General features: G+C 38.9%; 1 protein-coding gene across 2 annotated transcripts in view; it reads left to right on the forward strand.

Annotated features, from left to right (window-relative positions):
* The window catches only part of UBXN7 (UBX domain protein 7), a 57,224-nt gene extending 49,638 nt beyond the window's left edge, over positions 1 to 7,586 (forward strand). For both annotated transcript variants that reach the window (XM_074330086.2, XM_019723668.3), the window contains one exon: positions 100 to 7,586. In XM_074330086.2, coding sequence (XP_074186187.1) covers positions 100 to 261 — 162 coding nt within the window. In that variant the 3' untranslated portion in view covers positions 262 to 7,586. The remainder of the gene's footprint in view (positions 1 to 99) is intronic.
* Positions 7,587 to 16,302: the final 8,716 nt, after the last annotated feature.

Consider the following 16,302-nt stretch of genomic DNA (forward strand, 5'->3'; position numbering starts at 1 on the left):
GTCTTCCTGATATGATAAAAATGAATGTCATATATGTAATTCTTTAATGTGCTCTTTCTACTTACATCTAACAGCCTTGTCTTTGTTTATTTTTCATAGGCTTTGGTGAAGCATGTCCAGTCTAAAGGATATCCAAATGAACGTTTTGAACTTCTCACCAACTTCCCTCGAAGGAAACTCTCTCATCTGGACTATGACATTACATTACAAGAGGCAGGCCTTTGTCCTCAAGAGACTGTCTTTGTACAGGAAAGAAATTAACATCATGGCCTGACCTCTCTCAGCTTACCCCTTTTTTCCCTTTTCCTGTGAGATACCATGTCACTGAGTATGCATTTTGGCTCATGGGATCATAGAGCCAAAGTTGGGCAAGCAAGTCACCTGCCTTCTCTTTTATTCCTTGCTCTCTCCTATAATCAGTCTTTTTCTCTCCTCTCCTATTTTCTTTTTTCTACTTTTCTTTTCTGTCTTTCTTACCTAATTGGGTGACCAAATGGAAGTGTAAGGATAAGACCTCCTAATACTGGCAGCAGGAAATGTGTGTTCCAAGAAGTGATCTCTTGCACGGCACTTTTTCGGGATCAACTGATGTTACTCCTCAGACTCTTTTGGTAAAGGACCGGCTAGATTCAGAATAAGAACAACCTCCCTTTTTTGTAAGCCCCATTTTTAGCAGGGAGAAGAAATTCTCTAACATATGTTTTATTATTCATATAGGAAATATCACATAACAAAATATCCAGGCTTTTGTTTACATGGAAAAAGCATCCCTTGTAATTATTTACTCATTATATATAAAAAAAATTTTTTTCAAAGGAATTCCATACCCTCAGCTAGAGTTATTTCCATGATCTGTGTTATTGGCAGAATGAGTGTTAAACATAGGGTGGATAGCATGGGGTGTCTTTCAATATCCTAGCCTGAGACAGCTTTCGTTGTTATTACTCTGTAAACTGTATTGATCCTGCTAGTCCCGGAATGGACACTTAGTGAGCATATTGTGGTGACCGACATAGGAAGATGCTTGCTGTTTTTGCCAGTACAGCATATTCGTTCCTTTGGCCCTTCCATTCTTTGGGTCCACAAGTGATCTGTAGGAAGGCAGCAGTTCATACTCATGCAGTACAATGGCTTGTAGTTGTAACCACCATGGTTATTGATTGTCCCATGTGCTCTAAGGCATACTTGTGTATGTCCTGGGGGAAAAAGACAAAAATGCAGCTGAGAGTATCTAACCACGTTCCTTTGGTTAGAAATAATGATTTTTTTTCCCCCCCGCCCCTGTTTGGAACAGTCTATAAAGGCTCTGGTGACTAAATTAGCTTAATTCCTCAAGCTGTTTTCTTGCAAAAGTTATCAAAACTGAAAGCCTCTCTAAGAGGAAGACCTTTAAATTCAATTCATAAGACAACATTGAATAAGGGAGGTGGGGAAGTTTACCAGTAGACCAGATCTTGTGGGGTTTTTTCTGCCTGCAAAAGCCACGTTCAAATTGTAGTTGGTGAATGCTTTTTTCAGTATTATTTAGAAGATGCCATCTTGAATCTATATAATACTATTCGACTATCAGTTTCACTGTATGCTCAGTTCTTATTTTAAACTTTAGAGTCCTTTGAAGGGGTAGTGGTGATTCTGGTGACAAACTCAGAAATTTAACTTTCTATAAAACCGTAATGTAAAATGGACCTATTTTGTCAATTGGGGATTTAGATTGATTGCTTCTTCTACTTGAGGAACGTAAATTGCTGTTATTGCTCAGAGACCTTTAGGTTCCCATCTACTTTAAGATCACTCTCTTGGTAACTAGTTGATTAAAAAAGAAAAAAGAAAAAAAGATGTGTTGCCTAGTATACAGTTAGAGAATATGGTTTCTAATGGGTGAATTTTGAGGGACCCTCCCTAAAGAATGAGTAATGTTTCTCCTCAAGGAAATCATGGAAAATTCTGTTTCTTCTTCAGTGAGTCCTTTTGAATTAATGTTCTTACATTTTTTCTTAAGTCTGTGTAAGTGCTTATGTATAAGTATATAATTGTATAAATATTTATAAATATATTTATATAATTACAATTTCATTTATACCTTGAGTCAAAGTTCTCTCTTTAGATTGGTGACTGAGTAATACCACTTTGGTGTTTTTTCATAGGCTCTCGAGGCTAACTAGCAACTTCTGAATTATTGAGGAAATATGGTTTTCATGTTAATTCCTCATTTGTATCTCTGAACTTGGATAACATACTTGCTATCTAAGGAACAGAGCTATACACTATCAAAGGCGCATTAGAGGGTAAAAAAATTGTTGGTAGTAGACAAGGTCAGATATCTAAAAATTCAGAGAGGTACAGGGTAAGAAGTGAGGATATGCCCAGCTTTGGTGCTGTAATGGCACCCATCTCCACTCAGCAAAGTCAAGTCACAGCTAAAGCCCAAATCTGTCAAAAATGTGAAGTCAAGAACTTTCCCTATAGGATTCTTTCATTCTTTTACCTGTTAGCTTCTCTTTATAAAACATATCTAGAGAACCTGAGACAACATGTTCATTAATGATAGGACGTAGTTCTTTTTGATAAGCTCAGCCCTGGCATATCCATTTATGAGAAACCAAAGTGACTTTTTCAACTGTGAGATGACCAAGTATATATATATAAAGTGATTTAAGTAAGCATATCAAAGAGATAGGGCATGAGATATTGACCCAACTTAGATACAGCTGGGGTGTTTAGAGTTCAAGATGTAAAGGATTTTATTTTGTTTTGAGGCAGGAGTATAATTATCATGGGCTTGATACAGAGGCCTGTGGGAGGATGGATTATGGATTGTACATGGGAAGAGTGAATATGGAATATTGCTTTACTCAAGAACTTAATCCACTTAGGGAGTATGCCTCCTCTACTTTGTCTTATTTCCTCTGCAAATTCCTTTGTTCTTTGGAGGAGAGGTTTTATTAAATAGATTAAATGAGGTTAGTATGATAGTTAAAAAATAGTTAAAAATAGTCATTCCTTTTGAAAGAGATTATAAAAGGTAGGGAAAAGAACAAGATAGACTTTGAGAGTAAGTGACAAGACATGTATAGGGAGATAAAATGAAAACTAGTGGGGAAAAAGTGACAGGAAACCTTTTGAATTTGATTTAGGAAGGAACCAGAAGAGAAAAAGAACAGCCAAATAAAAGAAGAACAGGGAACTAATTTTGACTAACATGTGCTAGGTACTTTATATGCATTTTCTCCCTTAATCTTCCTAAGAACTCTAGAAAATGCATATTTTCCCCATTTTGTAGATAAGAAAGAAAACTGAAGTTCAGAGAACTTGTTTCAGGATGTCACAGCTAGTAAGTGACAAAATCAGAATTGACATCCAGAGTCCATGCTCTTTAACTCCCCTGCTGTAGACTCCTACAACAGGGGATTCAGTCAAAAGGTTAGTATCTCATTGTTTGGTTCTGTGAAGTATCATTTGGTTTCTTTCCTTAAAGCTGTGGAATTTGTGCTATGCCTATAAATTATTAATATCATTAATCCCATAGATGGAGAAAATGTAAATGTGCATGTGGAATTGCAGACCCGAGCAGAAACTCTAGGAACCCACAGATTTTAGACCACTGAAAAGGATTATCTCTGAAATCCCTTCCACTCCAAAATTTTATGCTTTTAGGTCTCTCCCTTTTAATATATTATCCCTAGGCTAATTAAAAGTATACTTGCTAATTAATTCCTTTGCTTTTTTTTCTGTGTCCAGGTATCATTTGCCCAATAACTTGATCTAACCTCACTATGACTGAAATCTCCAAAAAGGAGAGTGTAATAGTTATAGATCTAGTAATGATCTTTTAAATATAATTCATTACTTTTAAAAACTTAATGTGGTATTCCTAATCATTGTTGAATATGACTAAAATGTAATTAATGACAACCAAATATTTCATTGACACCAGAGTAAAATTTTATTTTACCTGTGTGCTTAAACAAAACACTTGACTTGCCGAGCAATTGTTAGGAAATTGATTTGTGTCAGTTGTAGAATTTACACGTAGTTTTGGCAGAAACAACTTTTTCAGATCCAATTAGGCTGACTTTTAAAAATATTTCTTGTCCCATAGAGCGTATCTCCATTGTGTCATTCTCTCTTTCTCTCTGGCCCTCTTTCATTTAACTACTCAATAGTAAATTATGGGATGCAGGATGATGAATAAGTACTGTCTTGTGTAAAAGTAAATGCGAGTCAGAAGAACCAGCCCTCTGATGAGCACGGCAATTTTCCAGTCATACAAGCCTGGATGAAAAGGCTGCTTCAGGACAGCTGTGTGCTATGAATATTCAACTGTAGTGATTTGCCTTGTTTAGCACGTCTGGACTGTCTTGCCATGAAACTTAGAATTGCACTGCACACATTTTGCAATAGTGGCAAGAATGTTCTTTAGTACTAAAAATAACCAACAGAGAATACCAAGCCAATATGTTGATTTATCCTGTTATGCTGAAGTTTGGTATCTTAATAATGGTTATTTTGGTCTTTGACTCACCTATGTGTCAATCCTGCTAGAGAGCTTAGAATCGAGAGTATTGTTTCATAGAGATTATGATGACCTTGGTAGTTTTCCCATGAAGTGAACTTGTGTGAAAATTACTGGATGTAATGATATGGGACCCTTATTTAGAAAATCTTTTAATACTACTTTCTCTTTTACTTTTCTCTGTTCCTGATTTTTGATGTCCATTCTCTGAAAATTAGTCATGATTTTTAATGAAATTGCCTATGGTTAAGAAGTTCATGTCTAAATTTTAATATGTAACATTTAAATTTTTTTCATAAATTAATATACAGATGAAGAATTTGAGGCAAACATTTTTAGAGCTCATTTTCTCTCCACTTAAGAACTATCTTATTCCAAATATAGAATGACACCCCCCACCCCCTTTTTAGCCTACAGAATGTTGTTATATTGCTTAGAATCTCAGTTATTCTCATAAACATGACTTTTGGTACAGGCCTTTCCTTGCCATATGATCTGAAAGTAGAGTTGGGCGATCCAATATGAACTACATTAATAAAACACAATTTAGCATTTCTGTAAAGTATTTTCAAAAGATAACCACATTGTTGGATTAGAGATACAAATGATGATATTTTGCCTAAGAACAATCACATGTTAATTTATAAATATGGGAAGTTGCCTTGTACTTAATTCTGTTGCAACAAACAGCAAGTTTTTGTTGTTTGCTTAATGATATTCCTCTACAGAGATCAAAATGCCCTAAGTTTTCATATCCCTTATAAGGTCACTTTGGTTTTCAAATAAGAAGAATAGTCAAGCTAAGCTGGACTGAACATAAAAATTTTATATCCATCAAAAGAAGTTATTAATCTAACTGTGCTACTATGCATCATTCATTAGACATGGTAAATGGGAAACATTTCAAAGCGTTAGATGAATTCTAATCTGGAATTGAACTCCCTTCCTTAAAATCTTTTTTATTTGTTTTTTTTCATGGAATCAGTATGGGCATCTTAACTGATAAGGGAGAAAGATTCTTGATATGGAATCATTCCGAGCCATTCTGTTTATTTTCCCTCTGTCATAGCTGGATTTAGAATATATGCCATCAGGATCTATTTCAAGTTAAAGGCATTGAAATGTTGATGCTCAGTTGGATATCTTGCTGTTTTAAACAAAATGGTTTTATAGTATGCTTTCTCAAAGCTTCTGTGTTCTTAATAATGGAAACTATCAATAAATTAAATGGTGTGATTCAAAATATAAATAGGTTTTTGACACTAATCATATGCTCTTAATAACTTTTTGATAATTTATTGCCCTGTAAGTTAAACCTCACATGGCGTGACCATTGCCACCAGAAAATCCCTTTACCTGCTAATTAGAATGAAAGTAGTTATGTGATATCCACTTTTTAGTTAATGAGTAGCAAGCTTATAGTAGGGGCCTTTTATCTTAACCCATTTTGGGACTTGGGCCTTGTTCCTTTCCTAGGTTTGTCCCTTCGGTTTGGAAAGGCTATTTAAAACATCTACTGGAAAACAGAAATGAGTACCAGTTGATGCTAACATGGGACTTGGACTTTAAGGGGCTTTCATCCAAGTTGTGGCATGAATCTGTTAGACAAAATTTTATTCACTCCTTTAAGAATCTTTTTTCTTAGAACGGTTTTCCTTTTGATTGTTAACAACTTATAAGCACCTGGTGTCTTTTTTTTAAGCCCTTAAAGAAGCAAAGTCTGTTTTCAAGTAGGTATTGATTGTTCCATGGAAACTCAGGAGTGTTTGTAGGCTCTGTGCATGCTTTGTGTATGAGTTCAGTTTGAACAGTGTGATTTGAATCATCTGGGATGTCCAGTTCTGGCATGTCTTCATTAATTGTGTTTTTTAAACATTTTTCATGTCATTTTTCAAACCTCATTTCCCACCTTATTCAGAGAGGTTAATCAAGGAATGAAATTTCTTTGGGGATAGGGATGGGGGTGGGTTGGGAACTTGAGTGAAGTCAACTTGGGGTATTTGCTTTAAAGTGTTTCTCAAGCGGTTCCTAACAGTATTTAGAGATTCCCTGGGATATTTGTATACTCAGCTTATTTTGGACAAAGTGGTGGTCTTAGTGAGATTTGCATTCTTAATGCAGGACAGGCTCTAAATTTTATCTGTAGTGGAACTTAGTCACTGAATCCAGGAAGATAATGGACATAGACAATGCTCCTATTGTAGTGTTTCTGGCAAGTGCCCCCTAAAATGCACAGGTAGTTCTGTTTTCTAGGCTTTTAATCCCATGGTGCTAGGAGAGACCATTTGTTTCTGCAGGTCTTCTCAAAAGTGGGAAGAAGGTTGGGGTGGCCGGTTAGCTCAGTTGGTTAGAGCGTGGTGCTGGTAGCACCAAGGTTACCGGTGTGATCCCTGCATGGGCCACTGTGAGTCGCGCCCTCCTTAAAAAAAAAAAAAAAAGTGGGAAGAAGTCTTTGGGACCAGTGAGTAAGGGGCAACTGGATCATCCACTAAATTTTTTGTTCACGACACAATAGAGACCCTCTTGTATATCTATCTAGTAAGTGATAAAGGTGCTAGGGAAAGCCTTCAATTTAAAGACACAGAGGCCGTAGAAAATCTAAACTTGTAGGAGAAAAACATGCCATTAGATAAGGCAGAGCTGTAACTGCTGGCTAAGACTCAATGGAACTTCCACTTGCTCTAAAACCAGGGAAATCTTAGATAACTGGGTGTGATATATCTATAGATACACATAGTCTATAGGTAAATGATTTCTGAAATGAGGATCTTTCTCTCAGTTGATCCTCTGGTTTTGGCTGTACCAAATTGTGAATATTCTTGCTGTGTTGTACCCAGTTGCTTTATATTATTGCAACTTGAATTGGGGAGGGGGGGGTGGGACATTTTGGGTGGGGGAGGGAGGGGAGTGGGACGATAAGTCTTTTGAAGACATCAGCTCACTGTGCTGAGAGAGGGACCAAACTCAAGGAAACCTCTGATCTATAAATTCAACTGCTGCATTTTTTATAAATACATGTAAATGTCCTGTTGTAATATTTGATCTTGAAAATAAAATAAAAAACTTTTCAGTATTAGTTTTTCGCATTGTTTTGTTAGATAAGACTGTGGATATAACTTTTATTAATACAATCCAGGTTTTAAAAGCTTTCCCTCATATTCTCATATTTAGGACAGTAGTATTTATAGACAAAAGTTAGTTCATTGTCCCATTTTCAAGGATAATGCTTGCTAGTTTTTTCTGTTCTTAGTAGTATGTTGGACATTTATGGTAAGTTTTCCATAATTGTTGGTCAAATTGTCATGAAATGATTGGGTTTGCTAGCCTTGATGGGAAAGTAAGATTCTATATTTGACACGTTTGGGCAATTCAAGTGTCTGTTTAGTTTTTCAAACTAATAATGACTAATGACTAAGGACTTGGCATAAGCAAGTGAAGAAAAAAAGTAATTACTAAATTAATAGAAAAGCCAGGAGATACGATTATATTGTTCAGTAGAAATGGAGATTGCCACCTAGCTCACAGTAACCTCAGGGACCAGTTTGTGCTGCTACTTTTCTTCCTCTTGTGGAACTGCCCATCACCTCCATGCTTCAGCAACATATCCTCATGAGCCTTGCCATCTTCTCTCAAGACCTTGTTTCCCTGGCTACATGGACTGGTCAAGGGGTGGGCACCTTCCTATATTGGGCCAATAGGGTACCTTTCCCATTCCTCCAGCCGTAATGAGCCTCACAATATGCCAAATAATAGAGATATGGTGATGAACAAAACACGCACAGCCCCTGCCCTCAAGGAACTTTCTTTTTAATTAGACATACAGACAAGAAGCAAATGAAAAAAACCAGATTTGATTCAAATACTAGGAGAAAAACTAGTAAGGAGCGAATTCTGCTTTAAATAAGATGTTGGGGAATAATATTTAGGCTGAGACCTGAAGGATGAAAAGAAGGTGGCCATGGTAAGGATGGAAGGAAAACTTACAAACAGAATGACAAATGCAAAGGCCGTGGAGCAAGAAATTCTTTTATGTATTTGAGGTATTGAGGGAAAGCCAACGTGTGCCTGGCATGTAGTGAGCAAAGGGAATGGCATAAAATGAGTAAAAGCTACATCATGCAAGGCCTTGTTAGGCCCTGGTAAGGGGCTCAGCTAGTGTCCCAAGTGTAATGAAGCCATTTACGTGGATGGTGATTGAAAGAGCAAGAGTAGAGACCACTGAACGATCAAGGTACAAAACGTTGCCTGGACCAGAGTGGTGGCAATGGAACTTGGAAGTAATGCATAAATTATAGATGCATTTTAAAGGTAGAAATTAAAAGACAATGTTGGATTAGATGTGGCGGAGGAAAGGAAGGAAGGAAAGAAATCGAATGACTCAAGTTTCCAGCAGGTGGGTAGATAGTGGTATCATCACTGAGGTGGGAAGACGGGTGGATCACGCAGGTTTGATGAGAGAGCAATCATTTTGGATGTGTTAATTGTATTTCCAAGTGCGGTACAGTATAGGAAGTTGGACGTGTGAGTCTGCAACTTGGAGGTAAGGTGGACTGGAGTTAGAAATTTGAAAAATCATTATACATGGAGTTTAATATATGAGAAGTTGAGAAAGAATGAGGTCACCTGGGGAGAAAATCAGAGTGCCCAGAATCCAGGCCTGGAGATGACCAACGTAAAGAGGCCCCGTCAAGGAGATGCAGCTCGTGAGGGAGGAGACACACCAGAGTGGGGTGTCTAGGGAGCCAAGACAGAATGCTCAAGAAGGATCTAGCAGCCAACAATGTCTAATTCTGCCTGGGGGTCAAGTGAAAAGGACTGTAAAGTGTTCATTAGATAGAAGTCACTGGGAGGAGGAGTGGGAAGAAGTTTTATTTTTATACTAATGAACTAAAAAAAACTAGAACTTCCTCTTCAGTGCACTGGCAAAAATGGCAGCTCTTTCAACATCTCCTATCTTCCTTTTTTTCTCCCTCCAATTAAGGGAATGTGCTCTTGTTTAGTCAGCTGTCAGTTGAGGTTGGAGCCCACCCACAAGGAAGCTGATTAGTCTGTCACTTTTATCTGGGAAAGACTGGCCTGATTGTCATCTTTTCCCTTTTCCTCCTGCCACTGAATTCCATTTCTCAACTTCCTCTATTCCTTGCTCAGATCCCACCTCCAGACCCCACAGTATCCCCCAGCATGGAACATCTGTGTATCCTGTTCTCCCAAGCCTTTCAGCTTTGGGAATCCTTTTATGGTGTTAGGCAAATTATTTTCCTACCCAGGCCCCATTCTTAATTTGTGCCCTCAGACTCCCATTTGCTGCTCCCTAGAAATATCACCAATAGAGTGATAACTAGTAGCTGTGTCTCCAATAGATCGAATTCTAAGATAACACATTTGTGGAAAGGTAATACTTTAATTCTTTCGTGGCAGTGACCAAGCCGCTGTTACAATAGAGGGCCTGCTACAGAGAAGTACAAACTTAACCGAAAGCTGGCCTTAGTAAAACTATTGCAAGTATGCTCGTATAGTTGCTAAAAGAAGTGTCTTGTTCATAAGGTTAATCACCGAACTAATTGTCACAAATTTGTCCTAAGGAACAAAGACCTACAGCTGTCATCACCAGCCCCAACTAAGTTTGGCCCTTTAAGGGGTTAAAGCCAAATTCCAGCACTTTTCTTTGCTCTAAAAGCACCATTTAGATAGTCATATGAGAGTGTCTGCTATTAGATAAGCCACTGGGTTCTGAACAGAGATGCCTTCTAAACATCCAAGTGATACCTGGCAGTCAGCCATCAGATCATTCTAATTGCCTGATTACAAGATGTCTAACAGACACTACATATAAAATCCCTTTTGCTAAGCTGAGATTCAAGAACAGGAGAGGACTAACCCACTCTAGGCAGCTTGCATCTTATTTAACTCTCAAAATAAACTTGAGGCAGGTATTTTATAAATGAGAAACTAAGGCTCAGATTATTACTGAGGTGCAGTAAACAACTGATAAATATTTGTAGCAGGAATTGAGACACAGATTTCTCAGGTGTCAAAACACCACAGTACTGCCTCCAAGAGGAAATACATTAAGATAGTTGGAATCTGGGTTGGGGAAAAACAATATCTCAGCCATCAGTGTGAGGGGCTGTGTGGGGTGTAGAGTTACACAACATACGCTCATCTCTCCAACCTCACTCACTATTACTCTGAGCAAGTCAAATTCCTTTGGGCTATAATCCCTTTATCCGCACAATGAGGCTAACCTAACATTTATTTTACTTGCTTTAGGTCTATTGTAAGGATCTAATGAAATAGTCTGTAAATGTGTTTTATAGGGTGAATGAATGGTTCTTTGTATTATAAAGCTTTGTGTGTCCTCAGCCTAGTGGTATCTTCTATCTAAATTCAATTCTCTGGGAAGAAACAAGAATTCATTTAAGCTCCAAATGATTCCCTTTTACCAGTACAATGAAAACTGGATCCTATTTAATGAACTTTTCAATAGCTATTTACCAGCTTTTGCTTCAGACATATATACATCTGCATGCATAGAAATTTCATACACAGAAAGCAGCTCATATGCAGTTTCAAAGGATGTAATAGCCAGTTATAATTATTCCTTCTTACATATATGTAGCAAGGGTTTTCTCAGTATTGTCTGTCTATTTTCATCATTAGAAATAAAATCTTTGTGCATAGATACTATGTGTGTTAACTTCATGCAGTGCATAAATTCATTAATCAAGTGATTCCTGAACTGCTACCATATTCCAGGCGCTATGCTAAATTCTGGGTATACAGAGCAGACCCAGACACAGCTTCTGCCCTTCAGAATCTCACAGTTGTGGGGGTCGCCAGTTAGCTCAGTTGGTTAGAGCATGGTGTCCTTAACAAGGTTGCCCATTCGATCCCCACATGGGTCACTGTGAGCTGTGCCCTCTACAACTAGATTGAGACAACTGCTTGACTTGGAGCTGATGGGTCCTGGAAAAAACACAAATAAATAGAAGTTAAAAAAAAAAAGAATCTCACAGCTGTGGGGAAGAGGCACATAAATAGGACAGGTAAATCAAAATGAAATGGGAAGAAGGCAAAGATTTTTTTAAACAGGACACCAAAAGCAATGATCATAAGGGGAAAGATTCATAAATGCAACTTAATTAAAATCAAGAACTTTTCTTCATCAAAGATATCATTAAGAATGAAAAGGCGGGGCCGGCCCGGTGGCTCAGGCGGTTAGAGCTCCGTGCTCCTAACTCCGAAGGCTGCCGGTTCGATTCCCACATGGGCCAGTGGGCTCTCAACCACAAGGTTGCCAGTTCAATTCCTCGAGTCCCGCAAGGGATGGTGGGCTCTGCCCCCTGCAACTAAGATTGAACACGGCACCTTGAGCTGAGCTGCCTCCCGGATGGCTCAGTTGTTGGTTGGAGCATGGGCTCTCAACCACAAGGTTGCCAGTTCAATTCCTCGACTCCCGCAAGGGATGGTGGGCTGTGCCCCCTGCAACTAGCAACGGCAACTGGACCTGGAGCTGAGCTGCGCCCTCCACAACTAAGACTGAAAGAACAACAACTTGAAGCTGAACAGAACCCTCCACAACTAAGATTGAAAGGACAACAATTTGACCATTGTTCCCCAATAAAGTCCTGTTCCCCTTCCCCAATAAAAATCTTTAAAAAAAAAAAAAAAAAAAAAAAAAAAAAAAAAGAATGAAAAGGCAAGGGGCCGGCCCGGTGACTCAGGCAGTTGGAGCTCCGTGCTCCTAATGCCGAAGGCTGCTGGTTCGATTCCCACATGGGCCAGTGGGCTCTCAACCACAAGGTTGCCAGTTCAATTCCTTGAGTCCGCAAGGGATGGTGGGCAGCGCCCCCTGCAACTGAAATTGAACATGGCACCTTGAGCTGAGCTGCCTCTAAGTTCCCAGACGGTTCAGTTGGTTGGAGCGCGTCCTCTCAACCACAAGGTTGCCGGTTCGACTCCCGCAAAAGATGGTGGGCGGTGCCCCCTGCAACTAGCAACGGCAACTGGACCTGGAGCTGAGCTGTACCCTCCACAACTAAGACTGAAAGGACAACAACTTGTAGCTGAACGGCGCCCTCCACAACTAAAATTGAAAGGACAACAACTTGACTTGGATAAAAGTCCTGAAAGTACACACTGTTCCCCTTCCCCAATAAAATCTTAAAAAAAAAAAAAGAAGAATGAAAAGGCAAACCACAGACAGGAGAAAATATCCATAACACATATATCTGACAAAGGTCTCGTATTTGCAATTCTAAAGAACTCCTATAAACCAGTAAGAAAAAGACAACCAATAAAAACCGGACAAACGACTTGAACAGGATCTCAAAAAAGGACCTCCAAATGGCCACTGAGTGCATAAAAAGTGCTTACTCATCTTGAAAATGCAAATTAACACGTTGCGTACGGCGGGGTTTAAATCCCTCGTGAAGATTCTCGTGATCCGTACGCAACGTGTTAAAACCACAGTGAGATACTACTATACACCCGCCGGAATGCCTAAAATTAAAAATGTTGGTGAGAATGTGAAGAAACTGAAACTCTCACACCCTGCTGACGGGAGTATAACTTGGTAGGACCATTTTGGGAAACTGTTTGGCAATATCATTTACCAAAATTAAATATTCATATTCACCTACCCTATGACCCAGCAATCCTTCTCCTAGATATAGTCCCTAGAAAAATTAGTGCATAGGTAGTTCTTCCAAAAGACATCTATGAGAATATTCTTAGTAGCATTATTTATAATAGGCAAAAATTGAAAAGAATCCATCTTTTCAATATCCATCAACAGTACATTAAATTGTATTATAGTTGTACAACGGATAATACTCAGCAACAAAAAAGAATGAATTATATGATGGATGAAACTCTCAGATATAATATTGAGTGAAAAAAGCCAAACATAAAAAAAGTACACACTACATGATTCCATTTATACGAAATTCAAGAACAACCAAATGTTAATCGAGGATAAAAGCCAAAATAGAAGTTAACACTGGGGATAGAGGTAATGATAGGAGGAAACACAATAGAAACTTCTGGGGATTTGAAGATGTCCTATATCTAGATCTGTGTGATGGTTACTCTGGGTGCACATGTAAAAATTTGTCAATTTTTATGCACTTTATGTTGTACCTAAATTTAAAAATAATAAAGTGCAATGGGAGCATAAATGCTTAACTTTGAGTGAAGAAATCAGGGAAGACTTCCCTGGGGGTATTTGAACTAAACAGGGGCTTGTCAAAATGGGGTCACAGATCAGAGGAAGACAAATACCATATGATTTCACTAATGTAGAATCTAAAAAAATAAACAAACAAGTAAAACAGAAACAGACTTATAGATACAGAGAACAAACTGATGGTTGCCAGATGGAAAGGGGGTTGCGGGGGCTGGGTGAAAAAGCCAGAAGTAAAAATTGGCAGTTACAAATACGCTGTAAATAAAGTATAGCATAGAGAATTTAGTCAATAATATTATAATAACCATGTATGATGCCAGGTGCGTATTAAACTTATTGGGACAATCACTTCATAAGTTATATAAATGTCTAACCACTATGCTGTACACCTAAAAAAAGAATCATAAAAATATTTGTCCCTTGATTTGTAATCCTATTCTCGGGAATTTATCCCAAGGAAATAATTAAACATAAGATAAAAGCTATATGCATCTCCTCTAATGTAAAAAAAAAAAAGAAAAGAAAAGAAAAAAGAGAGAATCTAAATGTTTAATAAAAAGGAAGAATAAATTATTGCCTGGGCAATCTTATATAATTTCACAAGGATTACTATGAAAGCTGTAGAATCATAGGAAAGTGTTTATGATTTCATAATTAGTGAAAAAGGCAATATATGTATGTAGAATATCACTATAACAATGTAAAATAGAATATGCACGTGTTCAAAGGCTAAAAAGAAACATGCAAATATGAAAACAGATGTATAAAAGAGCTGAGATTATGGTGAAAATGTTCTTATTTCTTATAGGTTGTCCTTATAATAAAGTTATTTTTTTTTAAATCCTAAAAAATTGGGGTCACAGATCTCCCATGCAGAGAGCATAAAATGCTCAACAGTCTGGTATGACTGTGCCTGGGGCTTGAACAAAATGTCGGAAGGCACTGGGTAAAAAAAGCAAAGGAGCCATGCAACGCACAGAATTGAGCTAAGAGCAAAGCAAGCAGGGTGATAAGTTAGAAATGGTGGCTGCTCTGTTCAGGGCTGTTCTTCCAAAGAGCCCAAATTCTGCAATGAGTAAAACACATATGGGCGGCTAGTTTGTGAAACAGTGTTGCTGCTTGGGAAAGAAGAGGAATGAAGGTATTTCTCACGGGTGCATCCTCTGACTCATTAAGACGTTTTTGCTCACGAGGCCATGCCTCCTGGTTCCTTCCTTAGCGTCACATGAAAATGAGCAAAGTGTGGGTCATCAGGAGAGGGCCCTCCAAGAGGAGTAAAGCTCCTTCAATGGAAGCCTGTGGGCAGTGTTGTGGGGGCACACACACACACCCCCGCGCATGCACACACATTCGCATTGGTGACCTGGACATATATTCAGAGCCTCCCTGGCCCTCCTCAAGGGTCCTGCAAAAGTAGCCCCAAGGTCCAGCCCTGCAGGAGTCCCACTCTGAAGACAGAGGCTTCTCCAGGTTCTTTCTCTCGCATCTCGATTCTTGCCAACGGATGCAGGTAAGCACAGATGAAAGGGCCCAGTGAAATAATGGCCAGGGAACAGTATGGCCTAGCATGAACTTCCACTCAAGTGAGCCCTGGCTCTGCCACTGAGCAGCTCTGTGACTTCAGGTAATTTTTTTGACTTCTCTTAGCCTCCGTCTGTCAACTTCAGACCGATACACATGCTTAGAATACTTTTCCCTTCCCAGCTTTGCCTGTCTCATGCCTTGTTGTCATTTAAGTTTTAGCTCGCATAGCACTTTGTCCAGGAGGTTTTACCTTGAGTCTGCAGGACAAGATTAGGTGTCCTCTGTGTGCATCCATTACACCTTAAATCTGATCCCTCTGCTCAGCACTTGATTGTTACCTTGTCAGCGTCCCCACCAACCTTTAAGTTCCTCAAGGGAAGAGACTGTATCTGATTCACCATTCTATCCCAACCCCTAGCATACTGCCTGGCAGAAAGTGGTCATTTAATAAATATTTTGCTGTTCATGAGGAAATGAAAGAAAAACCTGGCTAGATGATGAGTAAGGTAGATAGACACACAGAGAATTTGTGATTCCTTCTCCATATCACTTATATTGTTGCCCAGACAGCTAGCTGGTGATTTGTTCACCCAGCCATGATCTCAGGTTGGAGTATGGCCTCCCCTACAGCCTGCTTTAATAAGGTTTTACCTTATCATTCCTGCTTGTCTCTTCGGATATCAAATTAGCCAACCTCTTTGCCAATCTCCTAGCTCACATTTTGGAAAGCATTTCTCAGAGTGTTATGATTTCTAGGGAAACAAAGTCAGGAAGAGGAAGTGAAATTCAAACTAAGTCCCAGCCCTCCTGGCTGGAGCAGCACAGCAAGTGCTTTTGGTGTAAGATCAGCGTGACAGCCAGAATTCGCTGCATTCCACTCTTCCAAAGGCCATGCTCAATTTCGTGGTTTCTCCCTCTCATGTCCGTAATTTTCAGTTTCCCTTCTAAAACTCTTTCCTGATAGGAAAGATTTCCAGAGAAGGGATTGTCAGGGGGATGTTATTTTGGTGATCTGTATGGAGACAGGTCTTACTCAGAGGTGGAATGGTTTGAAGGCTGCTGAAAGTGTTCCTGAACA

This window comes from Rhinolophus sinicus, chromosome 17 (assembly GCF_057876585.1).
Source record: "Rhinolophus sinicus isolate RSI-liver-muscle chromosome 17, RSI-T2T, whole genome shotgun sequence".
NCBI classification, from domain to species: Eukaryota; Metazoa; Chordata; class Mammalia; order Chiroptera; family Rhinolophidae; genus Rhinolophus; species Rhinolophus sinicus.